Genomic DNA, 24397 nt, shown 5'->3' on the forward strand with positions numbered 1-24397 from the left:
TGGAACACACCGGGGCACGGCCGTTAGTTCGGGAGCTGCTGTTAAAGCCGTTAAAGACAGACTCATTTAAACTCGTCTTACTGCTACGAAATGACAGTAACACCTACAAACACGTCTTCACCTGGGTTAAAGAACGCTCTGTATATTTTAAAGAAATACGGATTTATAAACCCCTTACCGCTTGTTTTTGCCTGCCATGCTGGAGCCCAACGTGCTTACAAGACGCACTACCCACAATGCCTTGCTGTTCTGTTGATCTTTTGTGTCTCGTTTATTAAAGTACTGAGGGAGAACATTAGCTAACGATCTTCAGTACTACCCCAGTAGGCTTTCAAATATATTCTAGGGTTTTATTCATGAAAAACAACTAAAGCCTTTCAAATAACCAAGAACATTTAAAAGGAGCATCCACCCAAGGCTCAGTAAGTAAAGATGATTTTAGCTCATCATTTTGGGACACACTTCATAAGAGCATTGACAAACAGCTCAAAGAAAATTTCTCGATGCAAAATAAAAATAAATTTAAATATTTCACTATCTACCGCACAAAATATTGAGAAATATTCAGAACACACAAAGAAATTTAAATCTGTGCAAGTCAAGATTGGAAATAAAAGTAGTATTTCCCTGGGCGTGAGTGTGAGAGGCAAATTTAACGGTCACAAAGTTTTGAGTGTGTTGCAGGCATTAAACTCTAAATGTGTTTATATTTAAGAAACACCATCAAGTTGGCAAGTTAACATACTCCTTGGAATTTTGTCAGTTAAAAAAATTCAAAAGAATGAACCTTGCACGCGCTTTTATTGCATATAAAAATACAAACTCTCTGTAATTTATTTATTTTTTGTATATATATATATATATATATATTTTAGTTACAAGTATTTAGTTTGTATTGTAAATTTGTATATATTTTATTACTTTGTGTTTTTGCAGATTTTTTAATTTAATTTACAAAAATTAATATTAAAAACAGTTTACAAAGGAGAACAAGGCTTAAACGACGAAATGTTACTTTTTGAGAGAGGTTGATCTCAGGGAAGTTTAGTTTACTGCTTTTGAAAACCAAAACCTACAGCGCAGACATAAAACAGAAAGTTAAGTTTTTTGGAGACTCGGGCCCAATCCCAAATAACTCTATTCCCTACATAGTGCACAATACAGGGCATTAACCTATGCATTCTGTGCTTCAAGAGCGCTCTAACAAGAACATTTTCAGTTTATACACGTGGCTACCATGCACTATTTGGTCTCAGAAGCCTTTATTTCTGGAGTTACAAAGTGCCCTTCATAGTGAGTAAGGAGTGATTTGGAATACGACCCATCTAAGGCGCTGAAGTATAAAGGAGAGCTCTATGTTTTCGGTGTTACGTGAAATGTGTCATTGTGTATATAGTGTCTTCGTTTGCGCTGTAGGTACGTTAGTTTAAAGAAATTATTATCGGTGGATAACATTTCAATTTCAGGATAAAATCCTCCCCGTCCGCAGATAAAACTGGAGAGAGTTCCACAAAGAAAGAAACACGCGCTGTCAGTTAGACACAGGCGACGTCGCCAGGTGAGGTTTCTATGCTGTTTGTATTAGATAAGTTTTTGTGGCGGGTACTAAGAAGAAGAAGTCGTTTTCTGTTTACAAAATGCCATTAGACATGTCTTGAGTTTAAAGGAAACCACTCCATCTCTGCTCTTCCGCCTGCTTTTCTTCATAGCCTTTGTTTTAGATGTGACTGATGTTCAACTAGATTAAGCTTAGAAAAACTCCAGAAAAGCATTTAGATTATTGTTTCCGCAAGAACCCGTTTCTGCTCAGCACTTTCTTTTTTTATACCTTGCGCTGTTGCCGTTAAATAAGCTTGTTTAAACATAAAAAAATCAGCTGTCACATAGGGCGAGTGTCAAATCACCACCTGCTCCCTACATAGTGCGCTGAATTGGACAATATAGGTGTAGCTTCTAAGTATCTTATAAATATTGTAATTCAAAATGCTATATCTTACTGAGACCAACTCTGTTGGTAGACATGTCGATCTTTTTTAGTTGCCTGATAATTCTACTGGGATAAATTCACCATTTTGGGAGTCAAAGCTTTTATTTCTCGTTCTGCAATGTACACTTCGTAGGGCGTAGTTAACCAATTGAGACGCACCCTCGGTCTATGTTTTCTCTGGCTGTTAGCTTGCTGCTTTATTGTTGCATTTTAATTGATTTCAATTGAACTACAAAAGCCAAACCAATAACATTACATCTCTAACCAAGTGTCGGCGCTATTTGACCTGACGTGCGTCTGGGCTAGGAGGCTTTTTTTTGAGAGGATAGAAGACATAGTTCTAATAAAGTGCCTGCTGTTTTTTAAGGTAGACTGATTGAGCAGGGCAAGGGCTGACTAATGTAAGAGATGAATCACATATTCTGTAACGGAAATAACAAACGTTAACTGGATAACTGCATTTGGTCAGAGCTGGTGTTATTTTCTTAGAGCACAAGTGTGGTTTGGTATAGCTAAAAGTATAAGTCTCCGGTTCCACCTTAAAAATTGATGTCAGCAGCCAGCGCTCTATTACGGTTTGCATTTACGTCAACAGCATACAAAAGCCCAAACTAAAAGGGCTTATACATTTTTCATATGTCCTGCACGGCTCCATTGCTGGACTCTAGAACGTAGTACTGAATGAGTCTGATTTCTTTATGATTAGAAGATCAGAACTTAAACGAGGGAGCATCTTTATTTGCAGGTAAGGCAATGTTCCTTTCAGTGTTCTCTTGGTGTTCCCTCTGATGGTTGTACATCAGAGGAGGGGTGTTTTGTGAGCAAACCTTCAGTGCTTTTAAAACAGACCTGCTGGCTATCTGCATTGCTGTTGAACATGCAAAAGACACTCCTCGGACAAAATATGATCAGATGCTGAAACAGTTCAAGTTATTTAGTGCGTCTATTCAAGACTCTTAATTTACATTTATGACATTTGGCAGAGGTAATTTCATGTTTAGTAATGCCAGTGCAGCTTTAGGGGTCTTACCCAAGGACTCTTATTGATTACAGTATGGTGGTCCAGTTCTTGTCCCTCTGAGGTCCATTTATAATTCTATCACCACTCCCAACATTTCTTTTTCTCTTGAAATTAAATAAACTTCTTTTTCTTTTTAAAGTCACCCTACCTTTTCAACCAGGTGTGTGTCTACAAGTGGGTTGGGTTGGGTATTGCCCACCCATAGGAGTCATCTGCCCACCCATAGGAATCTGACTAACAAGAAGAACAATATTTTTGTTGATGTTCAGCTAAAGATGACCTCCTAGTACTAGTCTGTTTGCAGTGGATATATGTAAATGATCTCTGTTTTGATAGGTTGTCCTGTATTGTTCCATTCAAAATGCACTTTTTATAACTACAACGTTAATGATTAGGGTTTAGCTATTATATCGTTCAGCCATAAATTTAAAACAACCTCCTTATTTCAACACTCAATTTCCATTTTTATCACTTCCCATTTCCATAGAGGAGAGCTTTGTAGTTTTAAATTAGTCTGTAGTCCATCTGATGCTCAGCATTGTTTGTTAACCCCCTTTTCTCTATGTTCTTGAATGGTCAGGGCCCCCACAGGACCACCACAATGCAGTTAATTTTTGGGTGGTGGATCACTCTCAGCGCTGCACTGACACTGATGTTGTGGTGGTTTGTTAGGACGTGTTGCACTGGATCAGACACAGCTGTTCTGCTTGAGTTTTTTTTTTTTTTTTTTTTTTTTTTTTTTTTTTGGGGTCCACTCACTGTCCTCTCCATTAGACTCACCTAACATGTTGTTCCACCACACCAACAACACGACGTTGCATGATTTAGCAGCCAGATAAAATCAGCGTGGTGGTTCTGACCATTGAAGAACTGGGTAAAAGGGAGTAAACAAGTATGCAGAGCAACTGATAGACTAAAATCTGTAACAGTATGACTCGGGCTGGACAATAATTCAAAATCAATATATATATTGTTATGTATTTTTAAACATATTTCCTGTATTTCAGTATATATTATTTACAGTGTCTGTTACTGACTGCCATCAGTTCATTGCACTCAATTTTAAAGTTGGTTTAAAGATATTAAAATTGACAAAGCCAAGATGTCATGTTGCTTTCAGTCTTTGGCTGTATTTATTTATTTATTTATTATATTTTTTTTAATCGTTAATATCGATATCATAGTTGATATCATAATACCACATTGACTGAAATTAAGAAATATATTGTGATATAAATTTTGGCCATATCATCCAGCTCTAAGTAGAACTACAAAGTGCTCCTGTATAGCCAGCTGAGAGAATGGACAGTGAGTGTAAAAATAAATAAATAAATTATGATATAAGTAAATTTGCTGGCTTTTATGACCTCATGTAAACAATTCAAAATGCTGTTTATGTTGTTATTTGTTTTTTTTAAATCTCCATTGCTTTTCCCCTTTTTATATTTCTGTATATCATTCAAACCAAGTGTCTTTTGATTCATTTGGCCTGTGCGTTTATATCTTACATCAAACTCCTTATTTTAAGAAAGCAAGGAAAATCAAGATATGGGCCCTTTAATGCTGAGGGGTGCACAGTCTGCTGAGTCAGACAGAGGGGGTGTTGCTATATAGAGAGTGGGCATGATAATGAGAGTCTGCACATTGAGAGTTGTACAGTATATTTGAAGTGGGGGACCACTGTGAGTTCTGTTTCCATTGAATACTAATTAGTCCATTCCTTAGGAATTTCATTAGGATCGCCTAAGGACGCAAGCCTAAGGAAGTATCACTTACATGAGCAGTTTTTATTTCCCCTTCGCTACTTCTGATGGAGGAGTGGATTAAGCCGTAACAGGTCAGCTTGTTTGCATTTTTTTTTTCTGTTTGACGTTAGAGGGAACAGAGCAGCTGTAGAGGCCTTAACCTGAGCACACAAGTGCAAGCACCAGCCTGTTCTGCCCCATGTGCTTTACACAATACATTATTTAAGTTTTATATCAAGTTTCCTGCCGTGGCAGATATTTGTAACCAAAGGTTTATCTGCACTTCAAACCCTTCAGTTGTTTAGATCCAGAAACCCATTAATACTTTCGCCTAGCTCCATTAAATCTTATAAAAGCACACCTGTAATGGGTAAATCAGAAATATATCTTTCTCACTTCTTAATAAAACATAATTAATGACTACATCATTCTGAATAATATCAGAAACCATTATAATGGTTATTCACAACTGTAATATACACAGGTTTATATGTAAAATATACTGTGCCAATCCATTAGTGTTTCACATAGGGTCCATATCATAACATTTGAAATTCTACACCTAACCACTAAGGCTACTGTGGTTGTTTATGATCCAATAAGCAACACGCTGCTCCTAAAAAGGTTACTACATTTATTAAACAGCCATGAATGAATGAATGAATTATGAAATGGTTTATATATAATGAGCAATTCTAGTCATATTAGAGATGTAGGTGTATGTCATGTTAGGAATCTTGCCCAAGGACAATTACTACTGTAGTAATAGTAGTTTTCTCACCCGGGAGAATAATCCTAGGCAGCAGTGTTACCCACTACATTATATCATACAGCACCCCTGGTCATAATTCTTTTGATAGAGCGATGAATGTGTGCAGCATGTGGAAGGGTACCTAACATGGCAGCCTCAGTTATATTAATTTCATTTGTTTGTCCAGCTTTATTTAAAGCCAGCATGCTATTTGGTAAATAAAACGGCCAGCACTCAGTACAACCCACAGAAATGAATGGTTGAACAGTGCTGTTATCCAACCAGTCATCTCAGGTGATGTTTTATTTTTATTTTTAATGCATGAGAGCTTCAGCCTGGCTGCCTTCCCTTTTTCCTTTTCTTCTGCTCTTACAGTTCTCTGCAGCTGATGTTGCTGGAGGCCAGTATTTGTGTTCTTTGTGCCGAATGTGTAGGTTAAATGAGCACAGAGCAGTAGTATAACACCAGCACTAAAATGAAGTGGCATGTTTCTGTTTTTTTTTTTTTTACAAAATATATCTCTAATGCTGGACATTTAAGCTCTTTCCCAAAGGCCCGTATTTGTGGTCATATAATATAACTTTATTTATATGCCATTGGTTAAGTGTGTAATACTTCCCATTGCAAAAGATGCCAAACCACAGGATGCTTGGGCTGTGTTCAAGCTCTGCACTGGCATTCATAAGGAACATTACTGCTGTCCGTCAGTGGGACGAAATCTCACTTGATTTTTCATTCATTCATTATCTGTAAGCGCTTATCAAGTTCCAGGTCGCAGTGGGTCCAGAGCCTATCTGGAATCATTGGGCGCAAGGCAGGAACACACCCTGGAGGGGGCACCAGTCCTTCACAGGGCAACACAGACACACACACACACACATTCACTTTTGAGTCGCCAACCTACCTACCTGTGTTTTTGGGCTGTGGGAGGAAACCCACCCGGACACGGGGAGAACACACCAAACTCCTCACAGACAGTCACCCGGAGCGGGAATCGAACCCACAACCTCCAGGCCCCTGGAGCTGTGTGACTTCGACACTACCTGCTGCGCCACCGTGCCGCTCACTTGATTTTTTTGTTAAAGTTTTTGTTAAAGATCGGCAAGTAATTTTCCAACCATGCTGTCTTACGTACCAAGAAAACATCTATTATAGCATTATTTCAGAAGGCATTTATTTTGCATTTAGTCATTGCATCACCTTGGGACCAAATGCTTTAGCTAGCGATGTGCTAATCTCGATTTGTTTAATTTATTATTATTTTCCATAATTTACATTAGATTTTGCTTGATGCAGCTTTTCTCACCATATTAACAATTAGGATGTTTGTGTGAGACTTTGTTGTTGAGGAGTGTGATTTAAGGGGAAGTTTTTCAACAGTTAATTACATAACTATTTGTGAATATCGCAAGAAAAATCTAAATATTGTTGAATACTGTTTTGATATGCTGTGTCATTTATGTATCACAGAACTTTAAAAGATAGTGGCTAAGTAAGTTGGTGCAACTGTGAAAAGTGAAATCTTTTTTACATAAAAAGTAAATAAAATAAACTATAAATAACAATAAAATATATTTAAGTTTGAACTTGTAAAAAAAAAAAAACTGTATATGATTTAAGTTTGCATTTAAAAACCTATTTGAGAAACTGTTGCGCAGGTTTCTTTATACCCACAGGCATAATGTTGAATGGCTAATACAGATGCAAATGTTTTGGCATTTAATTGTGAGGCACACCACAAAGCCTGCTCCAAATTTGGCCTGCTGATGACGTAGGTTGCTTGTCAGTTGTTATTTAATTCACTGCCAATCTTCCCTCTTCAAGATCAAAGCCATCAGGCATGAGGAGCTGGATGAGATCTTTCTTTTCTCCATATAGAAGGGTGAATGCTGATTTAAGCATAAAGGGAAATGTTGCTCTGCTGTGTTTTCCAGTTGCTGAGAGTGAGGCTGAGGCAGCAGCAGGCCTCTGAGTACAGCGCCATGATGGAGGGGGGCATGCAACTGCTGAACCGCGATGGCCACAGCATCTCGCACAACTCCAAACGCCACTACCACGACTCTTTCGTGTCCATGAACAGGATGCGGCAGCGGGGGCTGCTATGTGACATCGTCCTGCATGTGGCCAACAAGGAGATCAAGGCACACAAGGTGGTGCTGGCTTCCTGCAGCCCCTACTTCCACGCCATGTTTACAAGTAGGTTGTTTTCTACATTCTATTTTGGGCGCTTTCATCTTAAAGAAATGCAACAATGAGGAAACTGTTCCAGATTGCATTCGATGAAGATGGATAGATCGTGCCCTCTTAATTTGGGAGCTGTATACCTTCCGGGCACTGTGCCTCTCTCATTATTCCAGTGCCATTTTGCCCAGCCATCTCTGTCTTTCATTTGGTCTCATCTACATAATCATGCCCATCTAATGCAATCTCATTGCAATTTAACCTCCTTTTTACAATGGGTTTAATGGCACTGGAAACAGAGCAACAAACCATCTTCATTTGTCATTTGAAAACAATTCCCCAAGTTCTTCATTAATGTTCTTCTCCAAGCCTTTCTATTTTACATAGCGGCTTAATTTCAGCACATTTTAAAGCTCTCTCTGTTTGTTTATGTCTCATAGCTGCATTAGCTCAGCTTCCGATTTTGAAGCATTTCCTGCTTTACTTCACCTCCCATTTTGTTTTCCACACTGTATTCTCTTCCCTTTCCGGTCTTAGGTCAGCAGGTGCCGTGTTTTTCCTATCACTCCTCCTCTCCACTGCACCTCAGGCTAGAGTGTGATGGTATTACTATTCTGAACTTACCATACACCAGCACAATTTTCAACCTATACATCCAACCCCTGATTTGGGCTATACTTTTCATTTAAATTTATTTGCAGAATAAAAGCAGAATTCCATCCACAAAAATGCTCCTTAGCCAGTTATTGACATGCTAATATTCTTTTTGAAATCAAAGTGAATAGATTTTGATTGCTTTACAGATATTTTATGCCCATTAATTTATGATTAAATACCCTGAGCTCACAATATCTGGGCTAAATAAAAACTTAAAACATGTGAGTACCAGCATGTTTCATCAGCCAAAGTGGCAGTTATATTAAAACGTGTTGCCTATTTACAAAAACGATTCAAATAAGAGTTATATATTCAAAGTAAGAGTCAAAATTGAGTCAAGTTTTTTCATTAAAGAATTTTCTGATTTGATAATTCCAAATTTTATTCAGTATGATACAGTGGTGCTTTTATTTATTTATTTATTTATTAAGTGACCAAAATGAGTGACGTGAGCTACCTTTTTTAGGTTTTGTTGCCTTTAGAATTACGCTAAGTTTTTCAACAAAATAAGTGTTAGCCGTAAGCTAACATGTTATCCCTTATGGAAAAATACAGTATAATAAAGTGATAAAATACAATTCTGTACCATTTATTTTTACATTATTAATGTTTGCGCTGTGACATAGTGGTACATGTGTAGCCACAGCTTAACTTATGTTATTATAATCAAGAAATATAATAACAATCCATCAAAAAAAAAAAAAATCTCCTGATTGCAGTTCTAGTTTTTAAGATATAATGTTTTATTTGTTTTTTTATTTTATTTCTCCACTATACTATAGCTCATAATCCCTGTGGAGCACAAATATTTAAATGTACACATGGATGGAATTCCTCTTTGTTGGCTAAGCAGGTTCTGACAAAAACATGACATCCTTAATGCTTTAATTACAGTTCTAGTTTTGCTTTCGATACATTTAATATACAATTCAGGTTTAATTTTAACAATGCTTTCTAACCCCCTGCCAACCTGCCTTTTGTTATGACATCTCTGTATAGTACACAAAGGCTTAGCTGGAGTTTGAGACTGTTTGATTGTGTGTTATTGTGCAGATGAGATGTCAGAGAGCCGTCAGACGCACGTGACCCTGCATGACATTGATCCGCAGGCACTGGAGCAGCTGGTGCAGTACGCTTACACTGCTGAGATAGTAGTCGGAGAAGGAAATGTGCAGGTATACTTTAGGGTTCAGCATGCTGTCCGTGTTTCTACAGATTTGGGTTTTATGAAAAAAAAATTGCATTATATTGCCACAGAACCTTTTATCACATTTCTATTTTTATATATTTTCTATTTTGTCAGGTGCACTGACATTTGTGTGAGATAACTAGTTCAACAGAAATGAACTCCATGTTATTCTGAACACTTTGTTATGATCCTTGTCATGATACAAGAGAACAAGTTCAGTGATTTCCTCTGCAAAGTCTAACCATCTCTTGGTTGTGTGCATGATCCACAAAGACCCTGCTGCCAGCAGCCAGTCTCCTGCAGCTGAACGGAGTGAGAGATGCCTGCTGCAAGTTCCTCCTCAGTCAGCTGGACCCTTCCAACTGTCTGGGCATCCGTGGCTTTGCTGACACACACTCCTGCAGTGACCTGCTCAAATCTGCCCACAAATACGTCCTTCAGCACTTTGTGGAAGTGTCCAAGACAGAGGAATTCATGCTGCTACCCCTCAAACAGGTGATGAAGAACTGCAGAGGTGTGTGTGTGTTTGTGTGTGTACGCAGCCTTGCTCCCATTGTTTGTGCATGCCTGCTTGGATGCGCAAAGCTGTAGGGCATTCCCAATGGCAAACAAGTTTTTACTCTCCTCTGCATGCAGGTGCTCATCAGACCACATTCTGATGTAGGCTTTTACCCACAACACACTGTGATCCTGTATGAAATGTTGATACAGTGAAGGTGTACCTCATGCTTTAAAATGCTATATTTGACATGTGGTGTTCCGAGGGAATCTACTTCCGTTATTTGCGCTGAAAACCATATTGTAATGTAGTGTACACATTATAGAGCTCCAGTCTCACTATATACACACACACACCAGATAAATGGACAGCTGTGGCGTACAACCTGACACTCACTAGCTTGCATCAATAACGTCAGTCAAGGTCAGCACCTTGTGTCGCGAGTGTGCTTTCTGCAGCATCTCTGAAATGAACCCTATGTCATCAATCAGATACTCAGACATGTTAAATCCTGTGCGTTCCTCAAGACATATCATTCCCTCTCAGTCTGCAGTATGATATTTCTCTAGTCCTAATCCTCTCTTTTCAAAGCAGAGCCCTCTTATGAATAATCTGTGTAGTGTTGCTGCTGCTCTCAGTTTAGCTGCCTCTCGTTCTTAGGCTGAAAAGCTGTTTGGTTCCTTTAAATCCTTTTCCTGAAATCCCTTTTTAGGGCTTGATTAGAGTGTTCCGTGAGTGACAGTGGCTGATGAAAAGGTCTCTCTCTCTCTCTCTCTCTCTCTCTCTCTCTCTCTCTCTCTCTCTCTCTCTCTCTCTGTGTGTGTCTCTCATTCTCATTCTGCATCATCCTATATCTATTTCACACTGCCCTTTTAACCGCTCTCTTTGTCTTTTCTGTGTCTCTTTCAATGTCTTCGTCTCTGTCTTTAGTCATGTCTCTCTTTCTGTATGCCTTTTTGGTCTCTTTCAGTGTCTGTGTGCTTCTGTCTCCATTTTCTTTCAGTCTTTCTGAGTCTTTTCTATCTTTTGAGTGTCTTGTGTTTTCCTCTTGCTCTCTCTCTCACTCTCTTTCTGTCTGTCACTTTCTCTGTGGTCTGTGCTGCTGCAATAGAGTAAGATTTATCTCCTGCACTCTGGGCAAGATCTGTTCCAGATTAAACCTTACATTCTCAGAAATATGTCGTTGTTTCCCCATACACAAACTGTGACCATAACAACTGGCACACACTCACACACATGTGGGCACTCTTGGTGGAGTCTGTGTGTATAAATAATCCAGTGGCATTAAGAGCTATTAGAACGTAATTGCATACATGGGTGACCACAAGCCGTTGGACGTGCCATTGATGGGGATGTGCTGCTGTTTGAGGAGCCAGACTTCACTTGACAGCTGGTGACATTAGGGTAAAATAGGCTGGTCTAGTTGTGCTATGTGAGGGTGTCTTTAAAAGTTACAGTTGGGCACCTTCAAGTGCTGTTGTTTTGGAATCTAAAAAATGACTAATAAAAAATGATTCCTTCATTCATTATCTGTAACCGCTTATTCGGTTCAGGGTCGCAGTGGGTCTGGAGCCTACCCAGATTCACTGGCCATAAAGTGGGAACACACCCTAGAGGGGGCGCCAGTTCTTCGCAGGGTGACTCATACATTCATTTTTTACATGAGTCTTTAAGGCACAGGGACAAGTACAGTGAAATGTAGCTCTGAGGTGGTTTGGTTGCCAAATATCAGAGGTAAAGTAAAGCATGGTATTATGTAAGAAATGAAAGTACCTATAACAACAGAAGGGCAAGCACAACTAATCTGTTTCATCTCTTTGAGCGGAAGCACCCAGCTGAGGATGAGGAAAATCAAAAATAGAATAGTTTAACAGCCAATGAGCAATGTTTGAAACTTACATTTTTGGTAAAATAACTTTTTAATAAATAATTTTCGTGAAATTAATAAAAGTATGCTTCAGTGTTTGACCATATCTCTATATTTTAGGGCCATATTGCCCAGCCCTTCATCATCATCATCTTTGTTGCTTAATCCATCTCTGTTTGAAGACAATTTTTCCTTTATAATGCTTTTATCTTCATGCATACTAATTTTAACTTTTACAAATATTTCCTGGTTCCTCAAACTGAATCATCTCCCTTAAAATAGCTCAGCCACCTATCTGTGCAGTTATTTTGGAATAACTACATATTTCCAGGGTCATTCTGCTGAAATTCTCTGTGATAATGTGCTTTGCGTCACCTTCCTCAGAGCTTGGTCCAAACTGGTCCTGACTGCTCCTATCCTAATGATAACCAACTGAAATGACATGTTCAAGCAAGTGTAATCCGTGATGAACTGAAGATGTGTTTTGTGTGTGTGCTGCAGGTTCTGGACCTGATCTCTAGTGATAATCTGAACGTTCCCTCTGAGGAGGAAGTGTACCGGGCTGTGCTTAGCTGGGTCAAACATGACATTGATGGACGAAGGCAGCATGTACCAAGAGTGAGTGTGTTCCTGCTTGACTTCTGCACCTTCCTGCAGCATCATTTTAGATTTAGTAAAGATTGGACAAAAATAATAATAAAACGCTTAGTGAAAAAGCACTGGATAATAAGAAAATTAAAGATTTATGTACGTTCACAAGCTCAAGGAAAGACTCTACGTTCTTTTCTTATTCAAAGTGTATTCTACAACCTCTTCCTCAGTCATCCTTTCTCCTCTCCCCCCATCCTGACTGATCTCTTTATGTCCCTTCACTCATTGGCTCGTTTGCTCCTTCAGCTGATGAAGTGCGTGCGTTTGCCGTTGCTGACACGGGATTTCCTGATGAGTAACGTGGATACAGAGCTGCTGGTGCGGCACCACTCAGAGTGCAAGGACCTGCTGATAGAGGCTCTGAAGTACCACCTGATGCCCGAGCAGCGAGGCGTGCTGAGTAACAGCCGGACACGCCCTCGCCGCTGTGAGGGCGCCAGCCCTGTTCTGTTTGCTGTGGGTAAGTCCATCTGCAATGTTGTTCAATTTTATTACTTTTTATTACACTTTTTTTTTCCTTCTCAGGATTTTATTTCTTTATCTCAGCAATTTTTTTTGTTTTATGAGGAGCTGGAGCATTTATGCTTAGCATGATGTTTGGTGATGTCACATTATTTAATACAGTTTATTATGATTTTTTTTTGCCATATTATAAACTGACCAGGATCATTTGGAGAAAAATGGACATGTAAATATTATTTTTTTTTTATTTATTGCTCCAGGGGCGGCACGGTGGCGCAGCAGGTAGTGTCGCAGTCACACAGCTCCAGGAACCTGGAGGTTGTGGGTTTGATTCCCGCTCCGGGTGACTGTCTGTGAGGAGTTGGTGTGTTCTCCCCGTGTCCGCGTGGGTTTCCTCCGGGTGCTCCGGTTTCCTCCCACAGTCCAAAAACACACGTTGCAGGTGGATTGGCGACTCGAAAGTGTCCGTAGGTGTGAGTGAATGTGTGTGTGTGTCTGTGTTGCCCTGTGAAGGACTGGCGCCCCCTCCAGGGTGTATACCCGCCTTGCGCCCGATGATTCCAGGTAGGCTCTGGACCCCCCGCGACCCTAACTTGGATAAGCGGTTACAGATAATGGATGGATGGATTTATTGCTCCTGGGCACCCCCTACTGTATAAGTGTAATTCACTTATACAGCACTGTCTTGAAATCAGGAGGAAGGGGAGGGAGAGGGTTGTGCTTTCCTATCATGCTCAAAGTTACATAGTGTGCTTTCTGCAGTGCTGAGCCCATTGTAGCAACAACAGAGACTCTATTATCCCAATGACAGGTCAGTGAATCGTCACAATGACTTTGAAGCTGTAATTTTAAGGTAAAAATACTACCTAGTGTTGCATAAAGTGGGATGCTGTGCCTCTCTGCTTTGCAGTAACATTTTAATCCCTACTGCACTCAGTCTGTGTCCAGATGCTTCTGAAATTGCAAAATGAGCACACTGCATTTCCATTTATATGGTCTTCCACCTCAGTCAGCCAATCAGGTTCCACAGCCTTCCACCTCAGTCAGCCAATTAGGGCAGGAGTCAAACTGTGCAGATTTAGGGGAAATGCACAAAAAAGTGGCTAAAACAGTCCCCCTTCTGTGAAGAGGCTGAAGCTTTGGAGCAGCAAATGTCATCTGTGGTTATGGAGAGGCCTCAAGAAACAACCAGAGCTCAGGGCAGAAGTGGTGGAAATAGAAGTAAAGCTGTAGTCCTGTCCTGATTAGCTGAATGAGGTGGAAAGACTGTGGAACCTGAACTGAGGAGGAAGACCATGGAAATGAAAATGCAGTATGCTCAGTTTGCATATTCACAAGCATTGATAATGTAATTGCCAACATTTTAATGGTGATGAGTTTAAAAATTACATTTCAAATTCATTGTCATTGAGTAAAAATGCACATTAGGTGAATGACATTTTAATTATCATTTTTGACACCATTGTTGCTTGATCACGTCAAACATTTTCATTTAAATAAAGCTACTCATAAAGCATTTAAATCAGTGTAAATGAAATGGCAGTAGAAACCTTTCAAATTGCAAATGTAAACCAGATTTATTAAAATTTTCATTTGAGTTTAAACTTGTATTATTTGAACATACTGTTTATTTTGGATTAAATTAGCATAATGTATTTTTTCCATGTAATATCCATACTGATTATGCTCCCATAGAATAAGGCCATATCCCACATATTTTATAAATACTGCATTTTAAATGTAATGTTTTATCTCTTTTAAAATGTTAATCAGGCTGCTTTAAATTATGTAGTTAAAAGAACTTTTAATAATGAACTGATAATATAAAAATAGATTTTAAGGATGCACTTATAACAGGAGAAAATACAGTAAATACAGTAAAAGATCCATGGGAAAAATGTCAGCAGTGTTTTCCTTTTATTGTGTTCATGAACATTTTATAGTTATCTTTTTTATCTTTTTTGGGAATGTAACCATATGGATATTCAAATTTCAAAGATATATGTTTCATAGCATTTATTTGGTTATTTTATTTTTGACACAGGCTTGTTATTTCGAAAATTTAATTTTATGGTCACTCTCAGGTGGAGGGAGTCTCTTCGCGATTCATGGAGACTGTGAAGCTTATGACACCAGGACCGATCGCTGGCACATGGTGGCTTCGATGTCAACACGGCGGGCCAGAGTGGGCGTTGCTGCTATTGGTAACAAACTCTATGCTGTGGGCGGGTAAGGAGATTTATTTTTCTTTCCCTCTGGTTAATTCAATAGATAATGCAAACTTGCACAACCAATCCAAATAGAAATGATCAGGCAAAATGTTTGGTGTTTGAGCTTTGCCTTTGTAATTTTGCACTGAAGCTAACAAGATTGAATCCTAAACAGGTGATGAATGTCATAAGTTTACCTCTAAATCTGTTGTTATTAATCCCAAATATAATTATTAAATTTTTTATTTATAAAAAAAATCACACTGATATTAAGAAATGTTACAGCTAATAATATTCTATTTAAAGACATACTAAACTTTGCATTCGCTTAGTGCTACTGATACAATAAATAAATAATGCCAACAAAACATATAACATACATATAGAAATGTTTGTTAACATCTCATCATTGATGGATCCTGCAAAGTCAAGGTGCATTCGCTTTGGACAATGATGTTCATTTATACACAAACAGCTCGTATAATCTCCATATAAAAGTATAAAATCCTCTGGAGTAGCTGCACATGGGTCTGTAGTTACCTATAGTCTAGAGGGAAATTGATTCTCCCTGCACTGGGCTGTGGAAAAGCCTAACTATCTGGAGTAATAAAACTCCTAATAATTTAACATCTCCATCCAACACTAGGAAGCTATTTTAGCTTAGGGCAGTAAGCTCCACCCAAAATCTGCAATTGCTGGCTCATTATAAAAGCATTTGCCAAACTGATGTGTCATTTTTGATAAGTAAATAAGGTATTCGTTTCCACAAATGGAAGCTGATTAATGACCTATTTCTAAAAAAATAGGCATGATTTATGGAAATGTTGTAATGTCTTTTGGTCAATCAAGCTGTGAATAATAAGTATGTTACTCCATACAAAGTATCCTTTACAAATTCTGTTTAACATCAATGTCTAGTTCATACCAGTCTTTGTGACTGGTTGTGGGTTTTCAATAGAAATTTTGCTGAAGTTATGACATTTTAACAAGCAGCATGTTTGCTTCCCAGGTATGATGGCACCTCTGATTTGGCCACTGTTGAGTCCTATGACCCTGTGACCAATGGTTGGCAGCCAGAGGTGTCTATGGGAACGAGGAGGAGCTGCTTGGGAGTGGCAGTACTTCATGGCTTGCTGTATGCTGCTGGAGGATATGATGGTGCTTCCTGTCTAAACAGGCAAGACTTGAGAAGGAATAAACCTGCATTTGTATAAACATAATTACAAATTCTACATTTTTGTACTTATTTAAAAATGTACCCAGGCTCGTACATGGTTTTAATCCTCCTCCTGGTAAACCACTGTTATAAAAAATATTCCTAGAGTGCTGGACAGTGGGTCGCCAAGGATAACACTCTAAAATAATGTATAAAATAGTAATGTTTTGAACATTTTATTATAATTTCTAACAATTTATTAATTTACCAATTTAGAATTTGTTATTTTCTGTTGCAGTGCCGAGAGGTATGACCCACTCACTAGCACTTGGACGTCTATTGCTGCCATGAGCACCCGGAGAAGATACGTCAGAGTAGCCACACTTGGTGAGCCTCTTTGCAACAGCAATATACAACCAAAATGTTCTTACTGTAAGGTTACTGTGAATATTGTAATTATACAGTAAACAATGCAGTATCATCAGTTTACTCTGAAATTAGGCATCAAAACCTTTTTCTGAAGCAGCAGGTCAATTAAATTCACTTTTCCAATCCTTTTTCTTTTCATTACTCAGTTTTCCAACTTTCTTAACTGACTGGAATTAATATTAGTGAACCAGGGTAAGTGCAACACATTTTGATTTAGTAATGTTAGTTCTGTAGCTAGCTACGTAGCCCACTTACTAGCTAGATACACAATAGCTTACAGCTGTCTAATAGCATGATAGTAATGCTACTTAAATATGAACACTTAAACAGCTCTTTAGTGGACTCTGACCTAAACTCATCAATATGTTCCACTTTTGTATAAAAATACTAGAATCAAACATTTGAGTTATCATAAGCTATCGTAGTGAATAAAAAGCTTTTTAGCCAGCAAGGTAGCGATAGCTTAGCTGACTTATAACATTTGTATGCTAGAGGAGTCCAAGGACATGGAGGCAATATATACAGAACAAAAGAGGCTGTTTCTAACTTTGTGTCTAACTAATTCAGTTGTTCAGAGTATTGTCGAGAGCTGGAAACTGCATGAAATTTCAAGGTAGCCATCTCTTGTATAATTCTCTATGCAAGAAAATTCTTGCGCGCACACAGCTGAGAAAGATTGACCACGGATCAGTTCACATTGTTGACTTCGTTTTTTATTTTATTTTTAATTAAAATAAAAAAAATATATATATAATAAATATAAATTATATAGGTATAATAAATAAATAAATATATATATATATATATATATATATATATATATATATATATATTATGTATATATGCCATTGATATTTGCAATTGCTCATAGCCCAGGTGTTTTTTTTTTTTTTTTAAACATCTGCTGATTCAGCAAACTACACCTTAAATTGTATATTGCATCACTGTTTAAACACAACTCGCCTGGACAGACCCAGATGCAATTTTTCATTGTAGGGTTAAGCAATGTTTCTGGGTAGCATTTTGAAGGTTTTACTGTCTATGGGTTTAACCTCAGTAACAATCACCAGCGTTCTCTGTAAATATGACTGCTCCATGTGGCTGGTCGCTGCTGGTAATTGGAGATTGGATCAGTCTTGCTTTTTATGGTACAACATTCCTGAAGATACAGCATCTGTTTCCATAATGTAAATGCTTTGCTACATTTTAAGCTCGTTGACATAAATATAACCTGTTTATATGCTGCTCTTTCATTTCAGATGGCAGTCTGTATGCAGTTGGTGGATATGACAGCTCCTCACACTTAGCCACAGTAGAAAAGTATGATCCACAGGTACTAGACATTATTTCTTTAACTGAAATGTATTTTTGCCAAAGTAAAAATAATTTATTAAACTCTCATCCTCCCTCTGAAATTCTTTGTAATAAGTTTTCATTAATATTTAAAATGTATGGCATTTTGCTGATGATTCTGATGTGAAGAGACATTTTAATAACGTTATTCAGACAGGCTGATACAGTGCTAGGTGGCTTGTACATAGATTCTTAACTGAATAGCATGATGTCCTTGACCAATGCTATATTTCAGAGCATTAAATTATCAGTGATGGTGTTTAGCTTCAGGGTTCATAAGCAAGAGACATTTTCCCATGTTGGTTTCCTTCTACAATTAGAGTAATACATGGACTGCCATAGCCAACATGTTGAGCCGGAGGAGCAGTGCTGGTGTGGCTGTGCTGGAGGGAATGCTTTATGTTGCTGGAGGCAATGATGGAACCAGCTGCCTCAACTCGGTGGAGAGATACAATCCAAAAACCAACACATGGGAAGGAGTGGCGCCCATGAATATCCGCAGGTTAAAGACACACACACACACACACACACATACATCTGGCAGGTGTGAGAGGCCAGAAAATACCTTCATAAACATGCAACAATGATAAGACTCCAATGATAAGACACCAGGGAAGTCAAGCTTTTTATAATAATATTATTAATAATATTACTGTAATCACCGCACACACTGCCCACTCAAATGTGAAAGTGTTTCCGGTTAGCAAACACTGTTCTTTTATCATACTGTAGCTTATTTAACTTACTAGGACAGTCATGATTAATAATGATGATAAATTCTATTTTAATTCTGATACTTAGTCAACCATAACCTTTTATGACCATCTCTTTTTCTTTCTACACTCATTCCGCCGACCATACATTTGTACTTTTATAATTACAGAATATAGTCTGTTTTTTGCTCTATATACTTTTATTTTCCACATTTCACCCTGTTCTTCAACAATCAGGATCACCACTGAGCAGGTATTCTCAGTGCTGAAGTGACACAGAATATCAAAAATGGAGCGCTACACAAAAGAACAGCATGTTTTTATTGTTGAGCAATATTTTAAAAATAATGAAGGTTTGGCACCAAGACCTGAAACCTACTGACCACGCACAGCGAAAAGAGTTTGTTGAATGGATTTTGGAACAACAACAAGAAGTGGATGCCGACTTTTCAAACAAAATCATCTTCAGCGATGAGGCCCATTTTCATCTTGATGGCTTCGTTACCCCTCAAAATTGTCGCATTTGGGGTTTAGAAAATCCATGAGTGATTGTTGAGAGACAAAGGCATCCACAACGTGTCACTGTTTGGTGCGGATTTGGGCTGGAGGCATCATCGGCCCGTTCTTCTTCGAAAATTTTGTTGGTGAGGCAATGACAGTTAATGGTGCTCATTATCGTGACATGATAATCCAGCTTTTTGTGCCCAAATTGCAAAATATGGATGTGAATGAAATGTGGTTTCAACAAGATGCTGCCACATGCCATACAGAACTGGGAACAAGTCAATTACTGGGAACAAGTCATTTCCTGGCCATGTAATTTCTCGGTTTGGTGGTCAGAATTGGCGGCCCAGATCATGCGATTTAACGCATGGACTTTTTTCTTTGGGTTTTTTTGAAGTCTAAGGTTTATGCCACCAAGCCTATGACCACTCATTACTTGATGGTGGAAATTGAGCGCTGTATCAAGAAAATTCAGCCACATTTATGCAAAATGGTCATGGAAAATTCCAACAAAAGAGTGCGTATGTGCCAGCAAAGTCATTTACCCGGCAGACTATTCCATACATAACCCTATACTGTATACTTTATGAATTAATTTAAATTTTTCAATTTTTAACTTAAAACTTTCAGTATTACTTCTTGCGTGAATTTGAGGACACCCTTTACTTATGTAGTATACTACGCTGTGGTATCTGAACCCAGGACTGTGCACATCCTGACCTGTATCCTCTTCCTATCACAAAAGAGAATCATTAAATTATACAGGGTTCTCTGGAATTTGTGTGGAAAATCTCTCACGCAACGCTAGAGTTAACAGTAAATAACAGCAATGGAGAAATTTCAAGTTCAGATTTGCCTGTACATGGCATTCGGGTTAATGCCAGCATCACAAGCAGACATTCCGGCTGTCTATCCATTTATTCATCCATTCTTGCTACACATAACTTGGAAAAAATGTTACATTTTATTGGTCTGTTGTCTGATTCACATAAAGGATTTAAAGCCAATATAAATGTTTAACAAAAGCATGATGATGAACTGGAGGTACAGCATTGCACTGCCCAGTAAGAAAGAGCCATTATAGTATGATTTTAGTTTCTGTAGATTTTAAAAGTATCCTAATGTATCTTAGAAAGGTTAAGGTCATTTTATAAGTATTTTCTATAAAATTATATTGTTGGTTGGGTTTTTCTTTGAATGGCAATATAATACATATTGTTCTATCCAACTTATATCAATCGCATATATTCCTTCTTTTCCCCTAGGAGCACCCATGACCTGGTCGCTATGGACGGCTGGCTGTACGCTGTCGGGGGCAACGATGGAAGCTCCAGCCTGAACTCCATCGAGAAGTATAACCCCCGCAGCAACAAATGGGTGGCGGCCTCCTGCATGTTTACTCGCCGCAGCAGCGTGGGTGTGGCCGTCCTAGAGCTGCTCAACTTCCCCCCGCCCTCCTCGCCGACCCTGTCCGTCTCCTCCACCAGCCTTTGACAAAGGGTGAAGACCCGACTGAGCTCCAGTGGCCTGCCCTGCGTGGCCAAGAGACGCAACTGCTCAGTGTGAGCACTCTGGAGGAAAAGCAGTACTCCATGGGCCATGATGCCCCCTCTCTGCTGGAGTAGCACCACTGCATTGTGCAGATCAAAGAGAGGTATTTTGAAAAAAGCGATTGAATAAAATAGGAAAAGATTCCCACACAATTCTGCCCGCACCTTGCACCCTAGCGCTTGAAAGTGCAGAATACTGTCACTCTGCCACTTTGCAGTCACTTGTATATGATGTATACTGTAATGTATTTTTGGTTTTGAAAAAGAACACATCAAAATATTGCAATAATATAATAAAAAAAATGAATGATTTTTTTCCCCTTAGGAATGTAGTCCTGCCATGCATGTTTATTGAAATTCTGTCTTGGCAGAAGCCAGAAAAAAAAGAAAAGAAATAGTTCTGCTATGTCACACTAGGTGGCAGTATACTGTGCAAAGCTGCCCTGTTTCACCCTTGTGCATGGATGCACAGACACTGGAAAAAGTATTCATAAAGCAGTTGCTGGAGACTTCTGACTAAGATTGAATAGGGTCAGATCAGTTTGACCACAGAGAACATGTTGAAATGTATTTTCTTATTTATTTATTAAATGTAATATATGAACATGGCACTTATTTCAGAGATGTTTTATGAACTGCGGAAGGACCACAGAGATACAGTTTTAACTTATTTACATATCAGTGCTAGTAGAGAATGTGCGAGTTATAATTAATTGTGGAACAAGAGAATGTGTGAGTACAGATTTAATGTGTAGAGCCGTTTTCCGATGCAGGGATTTCAGGGTTCTAATATGATCTAGTTAAGTTCTGTTTTCATAGCCATGTCTTATCTAAAGCCTTGAAGAAATGACTCTCTCTATATAGATAAATGGATGGATATACCTTATTGCTCCCCCTCTGACTGTACTGTACTGTCATAAGACTCAGCGACTCACAACGGGGGACTCTAAAGGTTTCAGCTGAGAAATGCATCACTGTAAAGTTATAGCCATAATAAAGTGGACGTGACCCATAGGAACACATTTCCTAACAATTGAGAAAGGATAATGAAAGGCAAATATGCAGCCAGTACTCAGTAATTAGTCCATACTCATTAATCTCACTCAGTCATGCCATTTTTCTGGTTTGGCCTAACTTCAAAATCTGCACCTCATTTGCGTAAGTGGGCGCTCATTTTAAAAGAAGGTGTTGAACGTAAGAGAGTTGCATTTCACACGGACTGTTTTTACAGTGTTGAAATTGAAATCTGGTTACAGTGTTCTACTATTTGGTGCTGGGATGTCATAGGTATTGACAAGTACCAATGCATCTTTTCTTAAAGAGCTGACTGGAAGGTTACAGATTTACAAAACCAGTTTAAACCCGTTCCACCTTTAGTCACCATCACTACACTTGGACAACAAAAATGTAGCATAACTTCTGAGAAGTTACGTTTCTTTTTTTTTCCTTTTTTGAAGGATTTTTTTTTATTATTTTATTTATTATTATTATTTTATTTATATATTTATTATTATTATTATTATTATTTTTTTTTTTTTTTTTTTGAACAAACATAGTCTAGGTCAGAAGAAGCTTGTGCACAGAAACAACAAAGTACTATTTCAACCTGGAGGCTTTGGGCCTTTTTCTGTGTCCGGGAACGGTGTTGTTTTGGTCTGACCATAAAATTATTATCACACCCATTCCCAACAGAAAAAGGAAATGTACATAACCAAATATTCTGATCTAACGATTTGTGTGATGTGTATGTAAATGTAGCTTTTTTTGTTTTTGTGTTCCTGTTGTTTTACCGTGCAGTGGTTGTTTATTTATAATGTGACATACGTTTTAATATATTTATGATGGAAATTAAAAACTTACTTTTTGCACTTTGTCAGATGGAGCAATACATTACTGTACACAAAAGGAAATAAAGCTGTTTTCAAGTGTGAATGAGAGCTGGAGCCTGTTTGAATAAATCAAATGTAGAATTTAGTAATAGTCATAGTTGGTGATTTATACTGATGAGCATCACTCAAGATAAAAAGTTATGTGATCTATTACCAGTAGTGTCATTAGCTGCTTTTACAGGGGCACAGACCCAACAACAGTTTCCCCAACACTCTGGATCCTCAGTTTATATCAAACAAATGGTGGGCAGAGCATTTTTTTTTTAATCATGAGGAAGTGATTATGTGTGTTGAGTGACAAGCCTACTTCACAATGTGTTTCACATCTAAAACAGAAATTGACACCTTTTTTAAGAATCCAAACCTATTTATACCAGTGCCTGTTTGCATTAAACTGTCCTTAAAATTAAGTGTGTTGCAGAAAATATGCAAGTGGTACCTAAGGACTTTCTTAAGGGAAATTGTCATAACCCGTTAAATGTTCACTTACGTATTCCATTAAAACCATTGCATAAAAGTCATTAGCTGTCAATTCCCTTAGAATTATTTAAGAGATGCAGGTGGTGTCACAGAGCTCTAGGGACCTGGAGGTTGTGGGTTCGATTCCCGCTCCGGGTGACTGTCTGTGAGGAGTTGGTGTGTTCTCCCCGTGTCTGCGTGGGTTTCCTCCAGGTGCTCCGGATTCCCCCCACAGTCCAAAAACAAACTGGTAGGTGGATTGGCGACTCAAAAGTGTTCATGGGTGTGAGAGAACGCGTGGGTGTGTGTGTTGCCCTGTGAAGGACTGGCGCCCCCTCCAGGGTGCATTCCCGCCTTGCACCCAATGATTCCAGGTAGGCTCTGGACCCACTGCGAACCTGAACTGGATAAGCGGTTACAGATAATGAATGAATGTGTACCTAGGAGAGTTTTTCAAGATGGAGAAAATCCTCTAGACCTACTGAGTGATGAACAGTTATTAAGAGAGTACAGATTCAATTTATCTATTTAATAAATAATAATAATAACTAGAGGGGAGAGTTCATGAAAGAACTTTGAATTTGGCTTGTTACATATTAGTTTATATACTGCTTAATAGCTATGAGGTTCAATTTATAAATAATCAATCCAAATCTACCTTTAAAATGCTGCCAGCTTAAAAAGATTGACTATGTATTTTGACCACCAGCTTAATAAAAATTCCACATTAAACAAATGCCCATTTGATTTAATCTTTCACCTCAAATAAATGACCACTTCAAATAAACCTTAAAAAGAATGTCAATATATTTTAAACACCATATTTAAAAAGGTCAATCTTTAAAAAAAAGACAGCCTTTAATTTGCCACAGTTTTGGTTTTTAGAATTCCACATTAAATAAATGACTTTAATATGACCTTAATATATGACTACCAATATATTTTGACTGCCACATTTCGGATTTTCTGTGTATTTACCGTTGGATTGAATTTTTCTTTAAAAAGTAATTTCTTTTATTGAATTCTTCCAAGAGAACACACTTTTCCCCCTCAGTTCACTTTGGTTTTCATTTCTTGTTTTATCCATTATTTTCCATTTCAGTTATTTTAAAAAAATCTGCAAA

At 38.2% G+C, this 24397-nt stretch overlaps 2 protein-coding genes across 5 annotated transcripts in view; one reads left to right on the forward strand and one right to left on the reverse strand.

Moving 5' to 3' along the window:
* Positions 1 to 311, reverse strand: part of noc2l (NOC2-like nucleolar associated transcriptional repressor) — a 39752-nt gene extending 39441 nt beyond the window's left edge. The window contains exon 1 of the mRNA XM_066670411.1: positions 179 to 311. Coding sequence (XP_066526508.1) covers positions 179 to 198 — 20 coding nt within the window. The 5' untranslated portion in view covers positions 199 to 311. The remainder of the gene's footprint in view (positions 1 to 178) is intronic.
* Positions 249 to 22852, forward strand: klhl17 (kelch-like family member 17). Of its 4 annotated transcripts, none has more exons than XM_066670414.1 (13): positions 249 to 422; positions 7439 to 7700; positions 8223 to 8288; positions 9396 to 9517; positions 9805 to 10026; positions 12399 to 12515; positions 12795 to 13008; positions 15095 to 15239; positions 16230 to 16397; positions 16675 to 16763; positions 18065 to 18138; positions 18479 to 18660; positions 20641 to 22852. In XM_066670414.1, exons 2-13 carry the CDS (start codon positions 7487 to 7489, stop codon positions 20867 to 20869), a joined length of 1842 nt encoding a protein of 613 aa, XP_066526511.1. In that variant the 5' UTR covers positions 249 to 422; positions 7439 to 7486; the 3' UTR covers positions 20870 to 22852. The 4 variants fall into 4 exon arrangements, with proteins under 4 accessions (XP_066526511.1, XP_066526509.1, XP_066526512.1 ...); XM_066670412.1 differs by lacking the exon at positions 249 to 422 and adding an exon at positions 1364 to 1558; XM_066670413.1 differs by lacking the exon at positions 249 to 422 and adding an exon at positions 2593 to 2732.
* The last annotated feature ends 1545 nt before the right edge of the window (positions 22853 to 24397 follow it).

The sequence above is a fragment of the Hoplias malabaricus genome, chromosome 5 (genome assembly GCF_029633855.1).
Source record: "Hoplias malabaricus isolate fHopMal1 chromosome 5, fHopMal1.hap1, whole genome shotgun sequence".
Taxonomy (NCBI): domain Eukaryota; kingdom Metazoa; phylum Chordata; class Actinopteri; order Characiformes; family Erythrinidae; genus Hoplias; species Hoplias malabaricus.